This window comes from Drosophila sulfurigaster, chromosome 2R (assembly GCF_023558435.1).
Source record: "Drosophila sulfurigaster albostrigata strain 15112-1811.04 chromosome 2R, ASM2355843v2, whole genome shotgun sequence".
NCBI classification, from domain to species: Eukaryota; Metazoa; Arthropoda; class Insecta; order Diptera; family Drosophilidae; genus Drosophila; species Drosophila sulfurigaster.
In genome coordinates, this window is record NC_084882.1 from 8,476,874 (window position 1) to 8,501,471 (window position 24,598).

Consider the following 24,598-nt stretch of genomic DNA (forward strand, 5'->3'; position numbering starts at 1 on the left):
ACAATGTGGGTAATAAATGTTATGTGTGGTTAAGGGTTAATAACTGCAACAAAGGCACCACAAAAAGTAAGAAGTAAAACCGACAAGGCCAAGACATTTTATAGATACTTTCTCTCGCCCCTCAAAGTGTGGCTGCTAATGAAAAGTGTCGCGGCTATTGTGTGTCGCAAAAGGTCTGTTAGAAATAAAAGGATACGCTCTACTACGAGTCTTCCACTCCCACTCGCACTCTCACTCTCACTTGACACGTTGGTGTGAATAAATGGATGAATTTCTAACGCAGTTTGTTGTCTGTGATGAAGTAGCCCACACACAAAACCGGCAATAAGAGGTGGTATATCGGGTAAGAGGAAATTCATGTGTTCGTCGAGTGTGCGTGTGCGTGAGTGGGAAGTTTGTTGTTTGACTGTTTTGTGTCGAAGTGTCATGCTTTGTAGCTCTTTAATTGTTTGCTGCTGTTGCTCATTTCCACTTGATTCATCCTGAAGTTACAGCTAACAGATCATTCACCACAAAAGGAAAGCTTAATAAAGAGACTCTTGAATCAGCAATATGTATTGTATCAAACTGTGCAATCACTTTATTTGTATCTGAAAATTCGCTTCCCGCCATTTCTGTTTGTATATTAACTAATTATTTTTACGTAAATAACAGAACTTTAAAGTTTTTATACCCGCTACCCATAGGGTAGAAGAGTATTATAACTTTGTGCCGGCAGGAAATGTATGTAACAGATAGAAGGAGGCATGTTTGACCCTATAAAGTATATATATTCTTGATCAGCATCAACGGCCGAGACGATCTAGCCATGTCCGTCTGTCTGTCTGTCCGTATGAACATCTAGATCTCACAGAATAGAAGAGATAGAGCTATAATTTTTTTTTCGACTGCATTTGTTATGTTTGCACGCAGATCAAGTTTGTTTCCAATTTTATCACGCCCACTTCCGCCCCCACAAATCAAGAACCATTTGGTATATTTTTAGTATTTTTGGTATATTCTGAGAATAATAAAATATTTGGCAATATTTAGCTTTTATTCAAAATGAGTAGCGGGTATCTCACAATCGAGCACACTCGACTGTAGCTATCTTACTTGTTTTTTTTTTTTGTAATTCCGTAAATTGAAAATATGTACTTGTATTTCACATACAAATTTTGTGATTGCTGTGCAAACAAAAGCGGCGTTATTATTTAAATGTTAGCAATTAACGCAATTGAGACCTGACGTCTAAGTTCTTTATTTGATTGCATCCAAATTTACTAGAATCATAAAGACTGTTTGCGTGTACTAAAAATTAAGACTCTACTTTATACTTTATAGTACCAAAGATGCCGCATACATTTTCGCTTGACACAAAATACTCCTCTCCTCTGTATATAATTAGGGTATACATATTTGCAGATATTATAAGAATAAAAACAAAATAAATCTCCAACTTATTTATATTTTTAATTATAATAATTAAATGGAAAAAAAAGCATTCATGAATTTCTAAAAACTTCTTCTTTGCTTACGCCAAAATATTGTTTTATTTTTACATTAAACCATCACTCATTGGAAAGTAATTACCTTAAAGCTCGAAATTTGATAGAAAGCAATCCATTTGGATCTTTCACTATTTGCCACAACGAGATTGCGTTCTATTTTGAACCTGGCTCAATCAATTTCAATCATTTACAGAACATCCATTTATCTACACAGATCTAGATAAGCACGCTTTCAATAGCCCAACTAAACTACGAGGCTTTTCATTATCATTATCCTTGCCACAGAGAGCTACAATGCATCTCCTTGTACCGTGCAATGTGCAACGTACAATGAGCGCGCACAGCGTACAGCGTACAGCGTGCAACGTACAGCGTGCACCGTGTGCACATGACACAAGTTAAATGTCGGCTAAGTGTTGCTGACAGCCATGCGATGCAGACGCAAGGCAGCTGCCCAACACAGCGGCGAGAACCTTAAGAATGGGGCCGGACTTCTTCTGCTTCCCAAGACCAACTTGCCAGTGACTTGAGTTTGAGTGAACTTGTCGTCACAACGAGTATCCTTGTTCCTGTTGTCGCTCTGTGCTCTATGTATGATGTTGTTGTGTCCTGTAAATAAAATCACTGCCTTGTAGTAGCAGCAACGCTGAAGTCGGCAAAGTTTTGATGCACTAACTGACTTGTCGCTGGTACGTTAGAGGCATTAAACTAAAGTGAACAACAAGCATTCCACACACATCCTTCATTCTCAAGCAGCGACACAAAGTTGACAACTGACAAGTCACATTCTTGTCCATTAAATTAATGAAATGATTTGCCGGTCGCCCTCATCCCATCCCATCCATACGAGTGGGTCATGCTGCTTGACGTCTCTAGAGACGAGATCTTGATCGAAACTTAAAATGTGACAACGATTTCAAGTCCATAAATATGCACAAATCATCAACAGCAGCAGCAGCAGCAACCGCAACCACGACCACAGGAATACCAGGATGATGCTACCAATTGTGGGTCATTAATCTTTCAAAACAAATGCGGTTCAGTGTTTTTGACAGCGGGGTAGAAATCAGCAGCCACGCACTGAACTGTTGTATAAGAAAGAATCTTCCTGGGAGATTACCAACTATTTGTATACCCTGCAATCAATATCTTATCTACATGAACAAAAGTTATACTTCTTCTATTTAATGCAGTATTTTCTAAAAATAAACCATTTTTACATTTTTACTGTTTTGTTTTTGTAATATATAAAACAGTATTGAACAATTTAAAGTTAAGTTTAAATGTAGAAGATATTTTAAAATGCTTCAAGAAATAGGAACTATTTTTATGTATTATTTCAAGCGACTATTTCAACTTTTAACATATAATAAGAAGTTTAGTCTATTGAAACTAGTATTTCTATAACCCAATCTTAGTATTAAAAGAAACTGAGAAATAAAAGAAGTATTCCCAACGAATGTAACTAACGGATTAACTCCGCTTTAGTCAGGGTATCGAAACCGTCAACAATGGAGCGACGAACGACGCGCAAAAAGAGAGCATCCACTTTTCTCACTGTCATGCCCAAACATTGCCACGGGAAGTGTGGCAGGGCGACAGGGCGGGAATTGGTTGGAGCTGCTGTTAGTGACAAAAGCCAGTGAAGTATCCTTCGTGTCTGGCTTTGATGGCCATGCAGCGGCGACATATTACTTCCTTATTTGTGGGCCGCATTCGACCTTTGACACGAGCCACACCCACCGACAGCCAAGCATCGAAAAAAGTGAAACATTCAGTGAAGCAATTGCGCTAAAATTATGCATTTAACAAGGAGATGGTGTATGCTGATGTGCTTTAGCGTGTCTGTGTGTAAATGTGAGTGTGAGTGTGCGTTATGTGTGTGGCAAACACACACGCGTTAAAACAATGACTGGACATAAACATTTCGCGCTGACAGCGAGCCAAACATCCGCCAGATAAAAATGCTCCACACTTTCAAATTTGATTGAATCAACGTCGCGCGTCGACGATTCACTTGGGGGGTTGGTGGGATATATATATGTACTATATAGTATGTATCTGTCTCTCTATGTTCATGTCGCTGACGCTATGACGCTTTGTCATTGCGAGTTGGTAGCCGACTGGTTAGACGATGCGTCGTCGTCTGTTTGCCAGAAAGATATTAGCACAACAGCCGGAATTGGCATTGGGACGATGATGATGATGGGACAGAGACGGGAAGGTATTCGGGCACGAGACGAGCGAACCCTGCTGCCGGGATGATAATGATAAGCGTATAAAACCATTAAGTGATTCCACTTAAATGAGCACGTTAGGATAAATGTTGCGCTCTTGTTTTTTTCACGCTGCAGTTGCCAGCATTTTTGTTGCCGCCTTTCAGGCGGACAATGAAGGTAAAAACAATGGAAATTTAGAAAATATTCAGAACTTTAATCTAAGTTGTATGGTCATAAATTATTCTTTATTAAAGTCCAGTCTTCAGATAAATATATATTAATCTAGCAAATATATATCTGCAATAAAGCAATGATTTCACCCACTGTGCCTCTAATTGAATAATACAGTCCACAAGCGGGGTGCGCTGCCCCAGCCTAGACATGGGGATAAAGCAGATCGACCCAAAAAAAACAAAAAGGAAACAAAAACGAAATTTCCTACCATTTTTTTTTTTTGTTTGGCGAGGAGGGAACAAGCTTAAATCCGTGTTGCCAACTTGAGGTGTGCACGACATGGCAACCGGCTGTCGAAGGGAGGGAACGCTCCACGTTAAATGGCCAACAAGGTGACAATGCAGATATAATGCGATATGCGGCGCAGACAAAACGACAAACGTGCCCGAGACCGAATCGAAGCCGTAGCCGTAGCCGTAGCCGGGGCAGAAGCTGAAGCTCAATAATGACGCCGATGACAATTGGTGAATCGCAATTGATAATACTTAATGTGAACTGTCGCAGTCAACTCCAATGACTGATGACTGGGCGGTAAAAATAAAAAGGCAACAAGCTACAAGGTATCCATGACAAAAATGAACGCTATATCTCTGAACTTTACGCACAATATAACATGCCAGATGGCTGGCAATGTTAAATTGACAACGATAAGCCCGAATTTTTGAGTTAATAATGACATTTTATAAGAATGAAGAATGGCGTGATTCAATTGTACCAGTAACGAATCAATATTGAAGTTGAGAAGTCAAGAGAGGAGACCCTGCAATTTGGTGGCATAATTTTAAAAATTACTCAGATTAATTTGCAGTTAATCCTAAATATTATACTAACAGCGTTGAGAGAAGGGCAGAGATATTTTTTTAAATCTAATCTTATTAGACTTACTATCTTTTTATTATATGCAAAGAAAGGGACTGTAATTATAAATATTATAAACAAAAAAACAAAATAATTCCTACAAAATAATTCAGTTTTCTGAATTCGCCACAACTTATTTTCAACTTATTGCTCAAAATTTGTATATTTGACAAAAAAAAAACTCATAAATTAATGATTATTATTTAAGCTTTTTTTAGTACGGTGTTAATTTGTTTAGTTGACAAACTGTTGTATAATCAGTGAATGTAGCAGTATATCAATATACCAAATATAGTATCTGGTAAATTTTTTATTTTTTTTTTAACCAAAAATACAACTTTTAATTTGAAATCTAATCTTATTAGACTTACTATTTTTTTTATTATATGCAATAAAATTGCTACTTCCTCGTTGGTAAAAGGAATTAGTAAATATTTTCCTGTGATTATTGTAAAAAAAACTTTTTCAGTTTTCTTTATTCGCCACAAAAAAAAAACCTATTTTACAACTAATATTCTTATCTTTGACAAAACTCATAAAATAATGATTATTATTTATCCTTTATTTTTTGCTGTATAACACCTTACAGCAAATTAGTTTAGTTGACAAACTAATGAATATTGTACAATATGGTATGTTTTTATGTAGCAGTATATCGATATACCAAATATAGTATTTGGTGTATTTTTTCAGCGTATTTTTATATTTAACCAAAAATACCGCTTTTGCATTTATTTAAAATTAACATCGGGTATCTCACAGCCACGGTTGCCACTTTTGGTACAAATGTACCAAAACTGGTACATTTTTTATGCGTTGGTACATTGGATCACTTTTTCATTTTGGTACATTTTCAATATGCCTGCCTTTTATGTTCATACATATTATTTTAACAAATGGCTCTGTTCCACCAGACATAAATTTTGTATCAGTTAGAAATTGAACCATGACTAAAACTGGAAAATATCGCATACAGTCGATTTGCGACGTATTGTGTCAATTGAGAAAATATGTATGCGCCAATCTAAGGTCTATCACTACGTAAACATTTATATATTGTGAATCACAATTTGTGAAATACAAAAGATCTTTCGTGAAAAAATTTGTGGTACATTTTTGCTAAAATTGGTATATTTTTTAAAAATGTTGGTACAAAAAATTTTTTTTGGAATGGAAACCGTGCTCACAGCTTATTCGACTGTAGATTACACTTCTTACTTGACGATCATAAAATATAAATCATATAATTTACCTTTAACATCAAAACTGGTCTTCTTGGCATCTAAGGTCAATACTAGTCTGGCGAAAGTTACATTTACTGTTCTTATAACTGTTCCAATTAGGAATAGAATAAATGCAGACCAGAGTTCGTTTTTTAAGCCCGTCAGTCACTTCCTATTATCTTCACCCCCGAAATTGTGTACTAACACGAAAAAGTTAATAGAAAAGTAGTTTCCCAAATAGTTGACAACACGATTCAGTGCCAGCAAACGAAACGAGTATCATAACACTCTAGCAGAGTTCACTTTACTGAAGTCGTGTAGTCACCCGCATCCTTGGCGAAACTTTGCGACATTTGACATTTGTTAATTGTCAGTCGGTTTGGGTTCGGTTTGAAAACATGCACTTGGCCAAAAGCCAACGCGGCCAACAGCAAATTGGCGCAAGCGAAGGAATCAGCGACTAAATGGTAACCATTTAATTAACTTTTTGTAACGCCATTTTCACGGGCTCTTAAAGTTATTTGTTGTTCTTGTGCTTTACCTAAAACATGGACTCTGATTGTTGCACTTGCAGCTGCTAATTACGCAAATGTTTTAACTTTAAAATGGCGTCGTGCATTGCGTGTGAAAAGTGCCCCGCACTCCTCCACCTAGGGGTTTTAGAAACCCAGAACCTAAACTCCAACCTGCTGCTGTACACTTTGCACTTTGTTTTGTCTGTTTAACTTTTGTTCATAGCTCGCTGAGTTTTGCTGATTGTGCAGCAGTGGAAAGAACTCGCTTGCAGCTACAACACATTCATAGGTGTTGATGCCCCTCTCAGCTTCCGCGTTTCTCCATCCACTTCTACCCTTTGTCGCATGCACTTGCAATTTATGTTATGCATATTTGTTAGTTTTAAAAATTAAAATTTTTCTAAACACAAGGTTATGCACAGCCGAGCGAGAGCAACAGCGAGAATGAAAGAGAGAGAGAGAGAGCGGGAAAGAGCTCGTGTGAAATATATTTCGTGTGCAACAGTGCGTATGAGTGCTGAGGCTGAAGTTTCTTATAATGAATATGTGTTTGCCACAAGTCTAATGATGTTGGCTGAAATTGCTACGCAGAAATACAAAACATGCAAAACTTAGGTTAAGATTGCCGCTTTTAGTTATTTATTTTAGAAATAACCAATCTAGACAGCAGTTTGTTCTTAATTGAGCAGATGAATACTAAATAAACTCTGCAATTATCATCCAAAATAAATGCATACACAAATTAATGTTAAAAACATTAAGTATTTCCTAAAAACATAGCATAAACAAATAAGTAAGAAAGATACAGTCGAGTCTAGTTATCTACATCTCTATCTTTACATCATCCACATCTACAGTCTACATCTCTATCTCTTATAATCTCTGAGATCTAGGTGTTTATAAAGACGGAGAAGGTAGACATTTCAATATCGTGTCGGCTATTGACGCTAAGCAAGAAGTATATATACTTTATAGCGTCGGAGAAGACTCCTTCTGCCTGTTACATACATTTCCTGCCAGCACAAATTTTCAATAAACTTCTACCCTATGGAAAGTAGTAAGCTTACTACTAATAGAATGTTTTTCATGTGTTTGAATCGAATGTTAATTAGGAACATTTTGATACAATTAAAAGTCGAAAGTAGCAGAATCCATTCCTGCGTTTCCAAGCAGAAAATGAAAATATACAATACGTTAGTTTAAAATTTAAACCTACAATGTTTAAAGTGAACCTGAATTCTCAACATACATCTATCTCATGTGGAGTAGAAGTACGTGCACATGAAAGTATTGCGTTATTTTAGACAATTTTAGATATTATGACAGCACGGAATATTGCATTAAAACTTCTTCTTTGGAAACTTCAATATCAATTCTAAGATATCTCAATGCCAGCTTCCGTAGAATTTAACTTTGCAAATGCCAAAACAGACTTTACTCCCAACGGCATTTTATAGCAACTCCACCGGAAAAAAAACGAGCCAAAAAGAAGCTAAGACGTGGTCTTAGATTTATACGCATGCACACATACACAGCTACCCCACACACACCCACACATATACATTTACTCGCACAAAAACACACACGTAGAAAGCCGGGACACATTTGGCAGGCGCTGTCAGTCAATTTCCATTAAGTCAACACCTTATTGAATTTTATTGTAAATTGAAAAAAAACTGCAAACTGCAAAATGGCAAACGAGCCACAAGAAAATTTCACATAAAGTGAGATTTGAAAAGCAAATTGAATGAACAAACAACAAACGAGTGGGAGAATTGCGAAATAACAAGAGAATTTGTAGCCCAAATTGCATAGTAAACTTTGTAATTAATTTGCATAACTTGCCAACGATTGTAATGTAATTTGTATTTGTCACATAAATTATCACGCAATGAAAATAGTTTTCAAATATGCAGACAAAATAGCCGACTGTGTTTAGTAACTATCGATAAATTATCGGCAAAACCACGCCCCCTGTTGACCCTTCTAAACACTAAACCCTATAAAGCGCAGGAAGGCGAAACTGTCTAATTTTAGCCCCCATTGTACTTTAGGTGCTTGCCAGGGACCGCAAATATTATGCATGTTATAAATCACGACGACGTCGACGGCGACAACAACGACTGCGAAAATGTTCACATTAATTGTTGCAACGTCATTTTCGGGCCTATTGTGTTCGCCGTACACGTTTTGGGTCGTTGGTCCTCAGTACTCGGTCCTCGGTCTGCGACTGCTCGATGGACGGTGTGCTGGCTAATAAAAGGCGTGCTCTCTCTATGTGTGCTCCAGACGACGCCTTTGTGTCACGTGGCAATTTCGCAAAAGGAATTTCAACAATGTAGACGTTTTTACAACACTTCTGATAGGGGGCGGGGCCGGGGGCATCAACAGCACTCGCAACGGCGACAGTTGCAGAAAAAATATCAAAAAAAAAAACCTTAAACTATTTTTTTTTTGTTTGCTCCATAGGCAAATGCAAAAATGTGTTGGAGTTGGTGGCCATGAAACATGACTGTTTAGTAGCAGGATTTGGGATTTGTCAAAGGACCGCCACAATGCCGACAAAGCGCGCCGCAGGTTCGTAATTTTCATAATTTCACATTTGAGACTCAACACAAAATAGTTGGCAGGGAGAGAATAGAAGATCTACTTCCATATGGTTTCCGGCAAATAACAAGAAATAACTACAACAATTATCAGGCAGGAATAATAAACGTAGTATACAGCATCTTTTAGTCAATCCAGTTTAATGGTTCTGTAATACACTTTGAAATGAATATTTCTTCAATAATATAAATTAATTATAGACTTCAATATTCGCAATAAATTGGTAAGTTTTTTAATTCTCAGATTTCACGTTTGGTAAAATAGTAAAAAAAACACATATACATTGTGTTTGTAGCTGTTAGTTTTCTATTTTTTTTTTAATGATAATAATTGACAGTAGAAAAAAGATATTCTTTATTAAAAATACGATTAAGTTTCGAGATATTTAAATTTAATGATTCTCAAATGAAATTCACACAAATTTGTAATATTGATTGATTGATATTTAGATTATATCTTTTGTTTATATTTGTAAATAAAAGCTGATACATAAAAATAATATAAATATGGGTAATTCCAAAACGTAATTTGTCCCGTGCGAGACTCTTTACATTGAAAATAACATAAACTGAAACAATTTTGAAAATAAGAAAAGTTTATTTTTATAGCTCTAGATAAGTACTTTAATTAGAGCTAAGAATGGTTTTGGAATTTTTTTTCTGTTTTGTTTTCTGATGTGATAATTGCAAAAATTAACCGATTCGTACGCAAAACCAAAAAATTAACGAAATTATATATTTTATCGGAAAACAGATCAAGTTCCTAAAATCAATCTTAGCTCTAAATCTAGTGCTTATCTAGAGCTTTAAGAATAACATTCACTTATTTTTAAAATTGTTTCAGTTTATGTTATTTTCACTGCAGTGAACAGTAAAAGTCTCGCACGGGACAAAATTTCGCCATGGAATTACCCATATATATAAATTATTTATTATATATTGAAAAACACAAATATTAAATCAAATTGAGTTACATTTGTTATACTATGATTTTTTATGATGAAAAAAGTCTTCAAAATAACATACAAAATATAGAATATAATTATAATTATATATTAAGCGGCTAACCGTTGTGTTGTCTACTTCGAAAACACAATTGGGTATACATAATCCATACTATTCAGAAGGGATACAGAAGAAAATCGAAAGTAACATAGCAATTATATATATAGGCAAAAATAATAGTCAACTGTTTCGCCTATAAATGCTATGTTCCTATAACTTAATGGTACTATTCGATAGATATTGATTTAAATATCGATATAAATAAATGTAAGGTTGGCAAAAAAGTCTCTCTTGTGGCCATCTTCCGACTACCAGGTTCGTTCGCCATGGACAGAAATAGGTGGTAATAACTTGGTGCGAGATCCAGACTATACGGTGGATGCAAAAGAACCGCCCATCCGAGCTCCCGGAGCTTGTGGCGCGTCACCAAAGATGTGTGTGGCCTGGCGTTGTCCTGATGGAAGACAATTCGGTCTCTGTTGTTCAAAGATGGACTCTTCTGCATGAGTGCTGTTCAAGCGGTCCAGTTGTTCGCAGTACAGGTCCGAATTGAGCGTTTGGCCATAAGGAAGCAGCTCATAGTGGATGATTCCCTGCCAATCCCACCAAACACACAGAAGAACCTTCCTGGCTGGTAATCCAGGCTTGGCCACCGTCTGGGCAGCTTCACCGCTTTTTGACCACAACCGTTTGCGCTTCACGTTGTCGTAAGTGATCCACTTTTCATCGCCAGACACCATCCGCTTCAAAAACGGGTCGATTTTGTTGCGATTCAGAAGCGATTCGCATGCATCCATACGGTTAAAAATGTTTTTTTGCGTCAAAGCGTGTGGCAGCCATACATCGAGCTTTTTTTGAATCCAAGCTTCTTCAAATGGTTTAAAACGGTTTGATGACTCATGCCCAGCTCTTGGCCGATGCTACGGCGCTACTATGCCGATCTCTTTCTATCAATTCAGCGATTTTATCGCAATTTTCGACGACAGGCCTTCCGGCCCGTGGCGCATATTCGACCACCTCCGCACCAGAACGAAAACGTTGAAACCATCGTATCGGGTATCGGTGTATCGGGTCCATAAACTGCACAAATTTTATTGGCAGCATGAGTTGCATTTTTTGCCTTTATCGTAGTAGTACTGTAAAATATGCCGTATTTTCTCTTTATAACTATTTTGACTATATAACTCACGAACGACTCAACACAAACAACAATAAATCAAACACATGTTAGCGCGTGAAAAGAGCTTTCCAAAAAGGTATAGCATGAACCGATGCGACGAATAGAACTTGAACTACGCGCTTGCAAAAACACCTATCGGAAATACCGCAAGACTTTTTTGCCAAGCTTATATGTAAAATGTAAAATGGGAGCCCCTAATGAGCAAAATTTTAAGCGATATACATATTTTTGCAGGTTCCACAAATTTTAAAGTTACTGTTTTTGACAACCTTTGTGACCCTAAATTTGACACTTAAATGGTAAACAAACAAAAACTTGCTTATTAAATAAATGCAATTATTAAAAAAAATAGATAACATCATATTCCTTGGCTATTTCTATGGCGACAATATCCTAAGCAAATAATATTATTGCAACTTGGTTGCACTATTTTTTATATTTTCAATTTCATACAAAGTCTTGCGACTTTACAATATTAATTTTCCTATTTCTCTTCACGAGAAAATGGCCTTTTTTACCCTTTCGTTTTATATTTTTTTTTTTAACTATTCTTTATGCTTCTCTTCACTTCGCCGATATGAGTGCGGAATAATAGATTGCATATTTTTTCACACGTGGAACTGCTGATTTGACATCAACATACATTCTAATATCGGATTATCGATACGCTTAAAAAATTTTTTGCTGGGAACTACGGAACGAAATGACAAAAATTTAGCATAGCCGTTTTTTTTTTAATTCTCCAAAATTTGTACAAAAAATACTCACCTTGAAGCTCACGCTACCATCACTAATTTGCAATAAGCTGGGAAGTTTGTTTTTATAAAAACAATTTCTGCAATGCGCACACAAACTTAAACAAGCACAACTAATATACAAATACATACAAATGTTCCCCGAATAGAGATGTCTGTACATGCAATGTGTGTGTTAAACGCTGCGTATGTGTAAAAGGCACGCACATAAAATGCAGGCTCAAACACTCGAAGACAAAAGTTATGCATAAAGAGAAAAACAGCAAAAGGGCGTCGTTAATATTTCAAAAAACAGAAACGGAAAACCCATACACAAAAGTTCTTGAAATACAAATAGCAAAAGCAAACCGACAAACAACTGCAACAACAAACAGATATTAAAAGACATATTTGTCGCTTGGACGGTAATAGACAATAGGAGTAACAAGATACTAGAGCAGGAACGGTAGCCACAACAAATTAGACAAACGAAAGATGCAAGAAGAATGTAATTTATGGCCGGAGCAAAGTGAGGTTAGATTAGGTGTGGTTTGAGTATTTGCAAAAATTTGTTGTGTACATGTGTGCGTGAGTGGAGCTGGCGCTACAAATTAATTGTTGACAGCGTCGACAGCATTAGAGACAAGTCAAAGTGCACCCTCCAATTTGAGGAAGTCAATTGTTTCGTGGCACCAACTCCATTTATCACCTGCTCGGTGTAACTTCAAAAGAATGTCATCGAAAAACATGCGAATCAATTAGGTACTTATAAATTGTTCGCACTTACCTTTCCAACTCCGCATCATATTCGCACTTTATCTCAAGTACGTTCATATTGTTTACTTAATATTTATTATAATTATTAATATTGAGCGCACCACTTTCCAATCACTATATTTGAAAAATTTCGACTGTCACGCGCACAATAAAAGTGCAGCCCATTTAAGTTGACATACTGTGCAGGCTGCCAGACTTTTCCAATAAGATGCTAGAGTTGCCAGTTAACATGGCTATTTATTTAAGACTATGGTCACACTACATGATGAACAGCTGTTCGAGTTTACCGCCCACGTAAAAATTCAAATTCATGTATTATTGCATTTTATTAAAAATTTCCGAAAGTCAAATGATGATTCGTCATTAACCAAAACCAGTTTAGAGTATTATTATAACCACTTCACCCACGTTTACTGTTTTAGAGGAAAAGGCGGCACCCAGCCACCAAAGGAGCGCTCCAACTCCTCGGCTACAGCTAAGCAAAGACGATCGTTATTGTGATTGGCAACCACCTGAATACCAAGCGGCATGCCATTCGAATCCAATCCCATGGGCACCTGCGTTGCCGGCAGTCGCAGCACATTGAACAAACTGAAATAGCTAAAGTCCATGAACTTGACCAGCGGATAATAATGGAATGGCGCCGTTCGTGGCGAACTGTGGAAGAACAAAATTCCATCGTCGCCCAGCAATTCCTGCAGGTATTTCTTGCATTTCTGAGTCGCATCCCTTATCAATGGTTCCGACTCCTTGGGCAGCAAAGCGTCAATGAGCGAATAAATCGCTGCCATGCTAAAGTCACTTTTTCCCAGCAGCTTCTTGAAGAGCTCCACGAAGGGATTCAAGACGACGCCGTTGCCTAGCAACAGATTGAAATTTGATGGCTCCTGTGTCATCCAATAGCGCCACATTTTGCCCGTCAACTTGGCCTGCGGCAGTTGAACCAATCGTACCTCTTGCCCACTAAGAGATTCAAAATGCTGACGCACATTGTACATGACACGCTCAGTCTCCCGATTGATGGGATTGCATTGACGCATTCCATTGCTCGCCACATAAAAGTAACGCAGCTTCTTAACGTTCACCTGCTGGTCCAGCTTAAGCACAGCCTTGACACTCGGCTCCTGCAGCACCTTCATGATGGGAAGCAAATCGGTGGCATGCCGAGTCATGGGTCCAGCATTCACCATGGTCTCCGTCTCCTTGCCGGTGCGAAAAGTGCATCCTGCCATGTTGACGGCACCGGCGCTGGGTTTATGACCAAATATACCACAATTGAAGGCGGGTATGCGTATGGAGCCGCCAATGTCGGTGCCCAGGCCAAAGCCCGTGCAGCAGGCGCTAATGAGCGCACCTTCGCCGCCTGAAGAGCCACCAACGGAGCGTCGCAAATCGTAGGGATTGTTGGTGCCACCAATGAGCGTGTTGCGTGATTCAATCCACTTGTTCACCTCTGGTATATTGCTGGTAGCAATGAAGATGGCGCCACTGACCTTCATCAGCCGCACACACTCCGCATCCTCCTTGGCGCGCACATCCTTGCGAGCAATCAAGCCCAGGGTGTGCAGCTTGCCAGCCACCGCAGTGCTGTCCTTCGTGGTGAAAGGTACGCCCAAAAAGGGCAGCGCCTTCAACTGCTCCTCGCTGTATTCATTGGCTTCCAGCTTGGCATCGATTTCTCGCGCCTGCTGCAGTGCCTCAGTTTCAAAGGGGCCATCGACCACAGCGTTGAGTTCGCGATTCACGATTTCGATGCGTTCGCAATAAGCTTTGACGATGTCGTAACTCTTTAGCTTGCGTTCGCGTATTTGCTGTGCCAACTCGACCGCACTCTTGGTCAATATAACCTGTTGGTCCACACTCTGCGGTGTTGCAACACGTCGGTGGGGCCCCAAAAACCAGCCCAATACAAACTCCAGAAAGCGATCGCTTATGATGTGAAGCAGCGTTATTAGTGCTTCCAGCAGAACTTTTCCAAAGGCCATATTGTGAATAAGGTGAAGACCGCGTGAATACTAATTATAAATTATTCAGTTAATATTTCGCACTTTGTTCGACGTCGGTCTTTGATTTCAGCTTTATGACTGCCAGACAGAGATATGCATACAATAAACACGCATAATGCTTAGATACAGAGCGTAACAGCAATAAATGGACGGCGTTGCCACTCTGTTAAAGCTCTCTCTAAGCCAGCCATAAATCATTATTTTAAGACTCAACGGCTATCTTGACAGCGGGCAGCGGAGGTTAGTACGTTGCTCACTTCGCCTGGCAAGCAAACAAACAAAAAAATAATAATTCACAATAATCATGGATATTGAAATTTCTCTAAGTAATACTGAAATCCGAATTTACATTCCAATGGCCACTGCTATTAAATCGCTTTCTCATTTTCTTTGTCACTAAAATCAGTGTGGAATGGTGTGTCTAATATATGTATGTATGTATGATTTCCAGGTACTATTGACTGAATTTATGATTAGTTTACACTGAAATGTATCTCAACTTTAACATTAATAATAGTAAAAAAAATAACAAAAATTACTAAACTTGATAAGATTGTAATTACTGACATTTTCTATGTTTTACGCACAAGAGAGCTTTTCATGTGCACCGTACTCAGAAAAATGTTAATTGTCGTAACGTGTATGGCTGCTCAGCGTACTCATAAAATCAGTGCTGCCCATTTCATCTATTACCGCGAAATGCTATGAATTGTCTTGCTATTTATCAGAATAATTGAGGTTTTACATATTAAAAACTTTTAACCTAAATTAAATTAAATTATATATGTAAATACGTAAATTTTGAGAATATTACTCCTGACTAAAAACCTGAAAGGTATATTTTCGAATCAGTTTGGGTGAAAAACAGTATATTCTAAAATACTCAACACGGTCACGCTGTCGATAGTAAAGCTATTACATCGTATAAAAGCGTCGTCGATGGCCACCACGCAACAACAAAACAACAACAATATAAGAAAACAAATATCGACCCGCACTGTCGCTGCAGCAGCAGCTGTGAGTGGGGTTAGTTTTGCTTTTACCGCGCTGCTTGAAGCGTCGCAGATCGCTGTCCGTACCTGTATTGAATTTTCGCACGTAAAGAAAAAAAAATAGGCGACTTACAAAATAGAAAGTGAACTCATTTTAGTTACAAAACGTTGAATACTAATTTGTGCATTATTTTATTTTAAATGTGTGCTAAATTGCATTTGCAATGTTCTGCATTTTATTTAAAGCCGCTCTGCGTTAGTGTTTGTTTGTTCGACTTGCGACTAAATGTGGGTGTGTGCGTGTGTGTGTGTGTGTGCGTGGGAGTCAATGGGGTGGTGAGTGGGGTGTTCGTGTTGCTGAGAAACGCAGCAACTGTTTAAATTGCATATTCTATTGAGTTGAAAGCAAGACAAGCAATAGCCCGAATCACGCAATACAGCTGCAAATAAGCAAGGAAAAATACTATGCAATGCACACACACGCAGAAAAAACTCTGTTTTTGTTTTCTTAGCGTGTGCACAAGGTTTCAAAATCGCATAACAAAAAAAAACAAACAATTTGAGAACCACATTAACAAATAGTAATAGTAATCGCATACATAAGCTTAATGTGTTAACTAATAGTTTTGTGTTGTGGCTAGAGTTGTATACGCTACCCTTTGAAGCGTGGGGCATTTTTGGATCGTTGATTGTTGATTGTAGATCGCGTTGTTGTTGATAAAAATTTCTGTTGCTCCCACCTGCAATCGGTTGTTGCTGTTTCTTTCACACCTGATAGGCAATTTATTGGAAACCTAATGATTAATGTGATGATGATGATGAGTAGTTGTTGACACGCTTGCCGCTGATTACCCAGCCAAATAATAAGCCGGTTACTCGGTCGTCGACGCCACCTGAATTATTCCATGATAAGTTGAATAGTAACATGTGAGTAAATTCGACAAACGAGTGTGCTCAACTCTCAGATACCCGCTAATCATGTTGGCAAAAATTGTATCCTAAAATATACCAATCAAATATACCGAATATAATAATAAATAATAAAAATACACAATACGATTAGTGTAAATATACAATTTGTGAAAATGTACCGATGCATTCAAATGTAATAATTTAAATGCATAATAAGATAAATAGATTTGTTTAATTTTAAACAATTGTTAATGCTATGTTTGAACAACTTGAAATTATCTTAACGATCTTTATAAAATTTATATATTTAGATTATAGAGTTTTTTGTGCGTACATAATTCCAAGGCTCTACCTTTAAAACTTGATTGTTGCGCAAACAAACAAGATTTGTCAAGAAAGATTATAGTTCAATATATTATAGTCTCTGAGATCCCCCTCTTACAGTCCACAAACCATCAGTCATCATGTATCGCCTCAAGTATAAAATAAGAAACCTACGCTAATTTAATCAATTAACTTGTTACTCAATAATTGTTCTAGTGTTACCCAATTAACATCTGGTAAATATAATATATACAAATATTATGACAGCTAATAAGAAATTGGGAGAATTAATTAGAAACAATTCTCACTCTTAGAAAATTTGATCACTGTAACATACGATAATTGATATACCTTTGATAGAATCGAAGATGGCAGTTTCATACCCTTTCTAGCATTAAGTTGAAACAACCTTCTACGCATTCGGATAGTGGGTATAAAGACGATATGAAATCTTATAGGTAGCATGCAATACTCGTTTCATATAATCGCCGAGAGGCGCGTCAGTCGGTACCGTCATCGTCGCTTTTGTCGTTACCTGCTCTTAGCCATAATACATTTGCCAAACACACATCAGCTGAGGCACACGCTAGCTTAAGTTAACGTACTCTCTAAAAACACAACAGTTACATACTTGCACAAATAAAAACAACATTCGTTTTTCTTTCAGTTAAAAACTAAAAACTGTAGGCAGATAGAGAATATGGAAATGAGTTCCGTCAGCCAGGAAACTGAAACAGCCGCTTCGAGTGGTGAATCATCATCAATATCGCCTGGCGATTATATGAAGCAATTCAAGAACATCATTGCGCCGGGCAACGAGACATCCATGACCAGAGAATTCAAGCCTCAGGTGGCCTACGAATTTGAACGATACTCGAATCCCCAGCAGCTGAAACAGTTTGTGCTGCGTAGCGAGAAGCTGCGCTCACTCCTCGAGCATTATTCGCAGGAAACAAAACAGCCGCTGCGTCAGCTGGAGCAGCAGGCACGTGCCATTATAGATGAGATTGGACTGGATCGGAATATGGCTATCATTCGTTGGTGTGGCATTGCCATCACAGCGATTGGGAAACGCATCTGCGATGGCATCTATGTGAACTCAGAGAGCATGGCCAATGTGCGCAAGGATATGGGCAAGTGTCCAGTGCTTTATTTGCCCAGCCATCGCAGCTATATGGATTTCATACTGATGAGCTACATTTGCTACTACTACGACATTGAGATACCTGGAATTGCGGCCGGCATGGGTGAGTCATCACAAAAGTAGATGTCATAAAGTTAAGCGCTTTAATTACCTCTTTGTTATTGTTGTTGCAGACTTTCACTCGATGTTTGGCATGGGAACCATGCTTCGCAAAACGGGCGCCTTCTTCATGCGACGCTCCTTCTCGAACGACGAGCTTTACTGGGACATCTTCAGGGAGTACATGTATGCCCTCGTTGCCAACTATCACATCGGCGTGGAGTTCTTCATCGAGGGTACACGCTCGCGCAACTTCAAAGCATTAGTGCCCAAGGTGGGGCTCTTGTCCATGGCATTGTTGCCCTATTTCACTGGCGAGGTGCCTGACGTGATGATTGTACCGGTTAGCGTCGCCTATGAGCGTGTGCTCGAGGAGCAATTGTTTGTCTACGAGCTGCTGGGCGTGCCCAAACCCAAAGAGTCCACCAAGGGTTTCTTCAAGGCATTGAAAATCATTGACGAGCGCTTTGGCAAAATGTTTCTGGACTTTGGTACTCCGATTTCGGCACGTGAGTTCTTTGGCCATGAAAGCGGTGATCGCATTCAGCGTGCTGGTCTCGGTGGCTCGCTGCAGAAGCTGAATCGTCAGGAGATTGAGCTGGTCAAGCAGCTGGCCAATGAGATTATCTATCAACAGCAGCGTCGCATCGTCATCAGCACCTTCAATATGCTGAGTTTGTTCTATGCCAGCAAACTCTATGGTCAACTCAGCGTGAATCTCGACGAACTGGCACGTGGTATACTGCATCTGAAGCGCATCTTTGAGCAGCTGGGCGCCCATGTCAGCACACGCAGCAGCAACATCAAGTCTGACATCATTGATGCCGTGGAGATTCATGGCAATATTTTGCAATTCCGCGTGGGACGCTTGCAGTTTACGCCACTGGCAGCTGATCAGTTGGCAGCCAAGATCGATGTGAAACGGCTGAAGGCACACGCTCTGAGTCCTGAGACTATGGCTGTGGCTGTGCCGATGTTGGCGCTGCAACTCTATGTTAATCCCTGCATGTTTTGGATGGCACGTCCCGCTTATCTCTTGCTCGCTGCGTTGAAGGAGCAGCGACGTCAACATATGGAGGATGTGGTTGGTACATATGAGAGCACGTTATCGGCCCTGCATAATCATGTGACCAGCATGGATGCACTGTTCCAACATGAGTTTATTGTTGAATCGAATCGCGAGGCAGTGGAATTTGAAACGCATTTGCAGTTGCTGCTAGATGAACGCGCTCTGGAGCTGGACAAGCAAACGGGCAGGATTAGAGTGCAGGATAACGAATGTTCTCGCGTTATACTTGCCGCGTTGGCGCCATTCCTCTGCCTCTATTATCAGTTGGCAGTGACGATTCGTCAGGTGAATAAACTCCCTCAACTCCCTGCGGAATGGTTGAATAAATTGTGTGTTTTTTGTTTTGCAGTTGTCCGAAGATGGGGAGTTTAGTTCGAAGGAGTTGCTGGTGCGCGTGCAACAGTATGTGGAGAAATTGTTGCAACAACCGGGCGGAGCGGCAGCTCATGTGCATCCATATTGTCTGGCCCTCGACAACCTGAATATTGCCATTTATGCGCTTGTACAGAGCGGATATCTGCACAAATCCCGCGAGACGGGTCTGATGCGAGTCGCCTCAGCGACTTCGGACAAGTGCCTGAGGCAGCTGGAACTGCAACTGCTGGAGTATTGCCAGCTGATGCCATTTGCCCAATACTCGACGGCGGCCAACGAACAGGCCCAATCACATATAGCCAAATTATAACTGACAAATGGCAAGCGATCGTCGGTCGTTGGTGGACGTCTGCCGATTGCGATTCCATTGTTAGCACAGTACAATTCATATGGCATAGTATCACAATTCATTCAATTCATTGTCAGCTTGCTCAAGAATTGTCGCATCATTTGCATTTTGTTTGTTTTTGTACTTGTGGCGCCGCTTTGGCAGCTGCTCCTCTGGCTCATTGCATCCACGTGCACGTCCACGTCCACGTAGGCATCGCCAATGGTCGTCGTATGTATGTAAGTATAAATAAGGGGAAGTGGTATCTTATGGTGTGGTCGGGAGGGGGAGGGGCTTCTTTTTTAGTCATTTAGCGATTAAGAATAATTGATATTTTGCCCTGTCGCCATATGTCAAACAAAAAAAAAGACATTTAACACAGTCAATTGCAGTACGGCAACAAATTACGATTTTTCTAGAACGTAAAGCAGTTTTTTAGATAGACATCCCAACGACATGCATGGCAAGTTTTCTATATTCTTGAATATGTTTAAGCGAATATTGGAACTTGACCGAAACCCTTGAACCAATTTATTTTAATGCACCGTATATTGAAGAAAAAACATTCTCTTCGGTATTCAACATTTCTCGATCGGTTATTGAGATTCTAACACATTTTTTATTATTTAGTCTTTTAGTTAGAAATGCCAAGGGAATTTTTTAAGCTGTCAAATAATTCTCTGGCTGGTTAGCAACAGCTTGCCATAAACAGTTGTACAATATTGTGTCAATAATTGCAATTTCATATAATTGCACATTTAAGTTAATTAAAATTTCTCTTAACCAGGGCCAGTAACTATTATGATTTTTTTAAAGAAAAAAAATTATTAATTACAAAATTATTTTTTAACTATTAACAATCAATTATAAAAATTAAATTCTATTTAAATAAAAACTTAAAGTCGACTTGATTTCTATAATACAACTAAAAAATAAACATTTAAAATTCTTTTAACGATAAATCAGAAATTTATACAGTATCAAGCATCAATCAATTGAAAGATAATATATAATAATAATTATTTATTATTTTTATCATTTCAATTAAATTTTATAATTAAAAAAAATTAAATTTTTCAACAAAATAACATAAAATAAAAGTTTATTGCCACTAATTTTGAAGACTACAGTTTAATTTTTTGTTACTCGCAATTATTATTTGCGGTCCCTGCAAATAAGTTGTATTAAATATTGTTTCATTTTAAAATATTGCCTAATAAATAAGCAGTCATCCATTGCTTTTAGTTAAACGCACAACAAAAATATTGTACAATCTATTTATTATACAAAGTTATCTCACAAAAGTTCAACAAAAATATTTTACTATCATTATGACTGTCAATTTTTGAGCCAAAGTGTTTAAAGTAGAAATAAACCTAAAAATATTTATAGTTGCAATATATTGTATCATTTTATGTAACAAATATGACTTTGCCATTATCGACATTATACTGTACATCATTTTCTGAATTTCCAGCAGTATTAGTTTAGAAATCTGCGCTCAATTTAATTTAACACCTACCTACATATATTTCTCTCATTTAGAACAGTTCCTGTGTTTTAATATTCTCGTTACGGTTATTCTATGGAAAACCTTCAGTCGAAACAAGTGCCAATAAGTTTGTACTTGGAATTTTATATTAGCAAGAGTTCTAGTTGTAGTCCATAGTTAATAAGTCGGTACATTCTCAATATTTTTATAATACATTGAACAAACAGAGGGAATTTCCTAAGTAAAACCGCAATGAAACCAGAACACACAAACACAAGTCTAGCAACAAATGAAAATAAATAGTGCAATATTGTTTTTTGTTTACGTTTTTGTTTGTTTTTTTAATCGTACTATTTTTGTAGCTAATTTTATATATGTATACTATAGAGAAATAACACCAATACACTAATTTATATACAATATATGAAGTAACAAAAACTAATATTAACAATAATAAAGCATATGTATATTTAGTGCCAGTTGCTCTCAACGTGTAAAATCAATTGCAATAAAAACTGATAATGTTGCTCAGGCAAGAGGTTGATTAACTCTGTATCAATTTAGCTAGCAAAACTGTCGCTTAAACTGTTCCAAGGTCCGTTGGCAGATGACCACCTGCATCAGCAATCGCTCGGGATTCTTCTCATCCGCTTCGGTAAACACAACAGCCGCGTTCTTATACAGCCAAGCCATTTCAGGTCCTCCATTTGGCACTCGCATTTGCAGCTTACGGCGTCCTGTGACTGCCAGCACTTGACGTTCAATGTCCTGCAACAATGGATCCAGTCCAGTTAGTGCACGTGCCGAAATGCGATGAGCTGCCCGCCTGCTGCCTTCCTGCTCTGCAGCAGTTGGTTCTGCAGAAGATGGCACCAAATCGCATTTGTTGTACACATTGATGATAGGCGGCATGTGGGTGGCAGTAGAATCGCCACCAGCTATACTGAAGGCTAGGGAACGCAGCGTGGACTCCACGTGAGCGCTCTGAGCTGCATGGCAGGGATGCGACAAGTCTTGCACATGAATGATGATGTCCTATAGCAAGATATTTGTTATGGAATATTATTAAGAAAAGTCATTTATAGAATGCAGTATCCTTAGAAAATGAGGACTTACTTACCGCTAGCATTGCATCCTCTAGAGTGGCCACAAAGCACTCGAACAAATTGGTAGGCAAGTCCGACATGAAACCCACAGTATCCATGTAGATCAGCTGTAGATTACAAGGCAGGAAACCGCCATGAGCAGTGACATCAAGCGTGGCAAACAATTGATTACGCGGCTGCAGCGAATCCTCCACGGTAAGCGCCTTTATCAAGGATGTCTTGCCAGCATTCGTATAACCCACAACAGCGGCTATCGGATAGTTCTGTTGCTTGCGCTTCTGGCGCAGCAACTGACGCTGGCGACGAACACGGTCGAGTTCCGCCCGCAGCTTGCGTTCTCTGCTGCGCAGAATCTCCTTTTGCAAATCAGTCAGTGAGTAACCTTGTCGACGTGTTTGGGTCATACTTGCATCTTTGGCCTGCGCCCAGATGTAAGGCAACTCGGCCATGGCCACCTGGAGACGGGCCTCAGCACTTGTGGCATGCAGCCGCAGAATTTGTATGACAACGGAATAGCGATCTAGCACTGGCAATCGGAACTCTGCCTCAAGGAAATGTTTCTGGGCAAAGGAGAGCGTTCCTTTGCTGACAAAGAGACAGGTGAGTTGCTGCTCCTGACGCAGCTCCGCCACAAGGGTCTTGAGCTCGGCCATTTTGCCGCTGCCGAAGAGCGCCTTTCGTTCCAGACTCTCCAAGGGCACCTTTAAACCTCTCACTACCTTCCAATTGGGCAACGAATGTATCAATGCTGTGGCTTCAGTTAGCTGATCATTTGGCTTCACATCGTCTGGAGTGTTCCGCTTAGCTGCCCACTTTACGTAAGGCTGCAAGATGAGCACCTTCTGTGCTGTGGCCACATCGCGACTAATGCGCATAGCGCCTCCTGCCACTTCATCGTACGCGCTGTTGGAGAAAGTAGCAATTTAATAGGATATTTACTAAAGATAATACAGTATTCATTAATTAAAGGCAAACGGTGTTAATGTCAATGGATGAAAATATTAAACAAATATCCTATTGTTGAGAAATTATAGTTGTTGTCTATAATAAATTGCAGTAGTTATAAATAAACTTTACTGATTACTTATAAACTTTACTGGTTCATACCGATCGTCCAGGAAGCGCATATCGAGGGTGTCGGTTCCATTCCCCGTATCCGTTTCCTGCTCACTCTCTGCCTGCTGTCCAGATTGCATCTGTGCCTCAAAGAAGCTCTTGCGATTGCGAATTCCTTTGACACCTTGATGCTGCGTGTATTTGAGGCGGGTTTGAAACTGCACGAGTGCAGGACGCAGCTGCGTGGTCCATGGCAAATGGCGTAAGAGGCGCAGGCACTTAGTCATAGTAGTTGCTTGATTTATCAATAGGTTTTCTCGTCCAGCACAGAATGTTTGCCTTCATATGCCATCCAAGCTGCTTGACAGGATTTGGTGCGAGTTGTTGTAGTCTGATATGCAACGCCTGTGGCCACCAGGGAGGAGAATAATATGTTGTACTTGGCTGGATACCGTATTTTAGTTTGCACTGCCTTTTGCACGAAGTACGTGCTTGCGAAACCTGTACAATTTCATTTTATTATTATGCAATTATTAAAGTTTATACATTGAGTTTGTTATACCTAAACAAAACGATGCTAATCCAGTAAATAGAGCACGTGTCATGCAATCCAGGTAGCCGTCAAAGCCGGGATGTTTGTCACGCTGTTGTTCCTTCAATCGTTTAATATCGTTCATAATAATGTTTATTTGTTCATTAATTAAAGCGCAACACAGAAAGGCAACGTGCAAGAGCCGGCAATATTATGATACGAATTTCCTACCTGTGTGGCAACACTTGTGCACAATCTGGTAACACTACTGCACAGTAAGTAGTGCACGTTCAAGATTAACTAATTTGCATTAAGAAAAAAA

The 24,598-nt window shown here is 39.0% G+C and overlaps 5 protein-coding genes and 1 long non-coding RNA gene across 9 annotated transcripts in view; 2 read left to right on the top strand and 4 right to left on the bottom strand.

Moving 5' to 3' along the window:
- LOC133836976 (uncharacterized) overlaps nt 1–12,987 on the bottom strand; it is a 134,891-nt gene extending 121,904 nt beyond the window's left edge. For 3 of the 4 annotated variants that reach the window (XM_062267611.1, XM_062267613.1, XM_062267610.1), the window contains exon 1: nt 12,852–12,913. In XM_062267611.1, the coding sequence (XP_062123595.1) occupies nt 12,852–12,898 (47 nt within the window). In that variant the 5' untranslated portion in view covers nt 12,899–12,913. Of the gene's footprint in view, nt 1–12,851 lie in introns of all 4 variants that reach the window. The other variant, XM_062267614.1, reaches the window with a different exon arrangement.
- LOC133836986 (uncharacterized) lies at nt 8,136–9,342 on the top strand. Its single transcript, XR_009893763.1, has 3 exons — nt 8,136–8,353; nt 9,009–9,116; nt 9,163–9,342. It is a non-coding gene; the product is annotated as an uncharacterized LOC133836986 (long non-coding RNA).
- A 161-nt stretch (nt 12,988–13,148) lies between the features above and the next one.
- On the bottom strand, nt 13,149–15,031 carry LOC133836981 (fatty-acid amide hydrolase 2). The gene has a single exon (XM_062267621.1). The coding sequence runs from the start codon at nt 14,824–14,826 to the stop codon at nt 13,252–13,254; it is 1,575 nt and encodes a 524-aa protein (XP_062123605.1). The 5' UTR covers nt 14,827–15,031; the 3' UTR covers nt 13,149–13,251.
- Nucleotides 15,032–15,777: 746 nt separating this feature from the next.
- Nucleotides 15,778–20,899, top strand: LOC133836975 (dihydroxyacetone phosphate acyltransferase). The gene is made up of 4 exons (XM_062267609.1): nt 15,778–15,873; nt 17,743–18,322; nt 18,393–19,672; nt 19,737–20,899. Exons 1-4 carry the CDS (start codon nt 15,787–15,789, stop codon nt 20,070–20,072), a joined length of 2,283 nt encoding a protein of 760 aa, XP_062123593.1. The 5' UTR covers nt 15,778–15,786; the 3' UTR covers nt 20,073–20,899.
- Nucleotides 20,900–21,498: 599 nt separating this feature from the next.
- LOC133836979 (putative GTP-binding protein 6) lies at nt 21,499–24,031 on the bottom strand. The gene is made up of 3 exons (XM_062267620.1): nt 23,796–24,031; nt 22,703–23,591; nt 21,499–22,617 (listed from the first exon to the last, which is right to left on the bottom strand). The coding sequence occupies exons 1-3, from the start codon at nt 24,029–24,031 to the stop codon at nt 22,147–22,149; spliced, it is 1,596 nt and encodes a 531-aa protein (XP_062123604.1). The 3' UTR covers nt 21,499–22,146.
- A 17-nt stretch (nt 24,032–24,048) lies between these two features.
- On the bottom strand, nt 24,049–24,492 carry LOC133836984 (transmembrane protein 141). The gene is made up of 2 exons (XM_062267625.1): nt 24,307–24,492; nt 24,049–24,245 (listed from the first exon to the last, which is right to left on the bottom strand). The coding sequence occupies exons 1-2, from the start codon at nt 24,419–24,421 to the stop codon at nt 24,049–24,051; spliced, it is 312 nt and encodes a 103-aa protein (XP_062123609.1). The 5' UTR covers nt 24,422–24,492.
- Between the last annotated feature and the right edge of the window lie 106 nt (nt 24,493–24,598).

Excerpts from the sequence above, each read along its gene's own strand:
- LOC133836975 (XM_062267609.1), top strand. The coding sequence starts at position 15,787 with ATGGCCACCACGCAACAACAAAACAACAACAATATAAGAAAACAAATA. Across the intron at positions 18,323-18,392 it reads TGGAATTGCGGCCGGCATGG|ACTTTCACTCGATGTTTGGC; the intron begins GTGAGTCATCAC and ends TTGTTGTTGCAG. Across the intron at positions 19,673-19,736 it reads TGGCAGTGACGATTCGTCAG|TTGTCCGAAGATGGGGAGTT; the intron begins GTGAATAAACTC and ends TTTGTTTTGCAG.
- LOC133836981 (XM_062267621.1), bottom strand. The coding sequence starts at position 14,826 with ATGGCCTTTGGAAAAGTTCTGCTGGAAGCACTAATAACGCTGCTTCAC.
- LOC133836984 (XM_062267625.1), bottom strand. The coding sequence starts at position 24,421 with ATGAACGATATTAAACGATTGAAGGAACAACAGCGTGACAAACATCCC. Across the intron at positions 24,246-24,306 it reads ATTAGCATCGTTTTGTTTAG|GTTTCGCAAGCACGTACTTC; the intron begins GTATAACAAACT and ends GAAATTGTACAG.
- LOC133836979 (XM_062267620.1), bottom strand. The coding sequence starts at position 24,031 with ATGACTAAGTGCCTGCGCCTCTTACGCCATTTGCCATGGACCACGCAG. Across the intron at positions 23,592-23,795 it reads ATGCGCTTCCTGGACGATCG|CGCGTACGATGAAGTGGCAG; the intron begins GTATGAACCAGT and ends TTTCTCCAACAG. Across the intron at positions 22,618-22,702 it reads TAGAGGATGCAATGCTAGCG|GACATCATCATTCATGTGCA; the intron begins GTAAGTAAGTCC and ends ATCTTGCTATAG.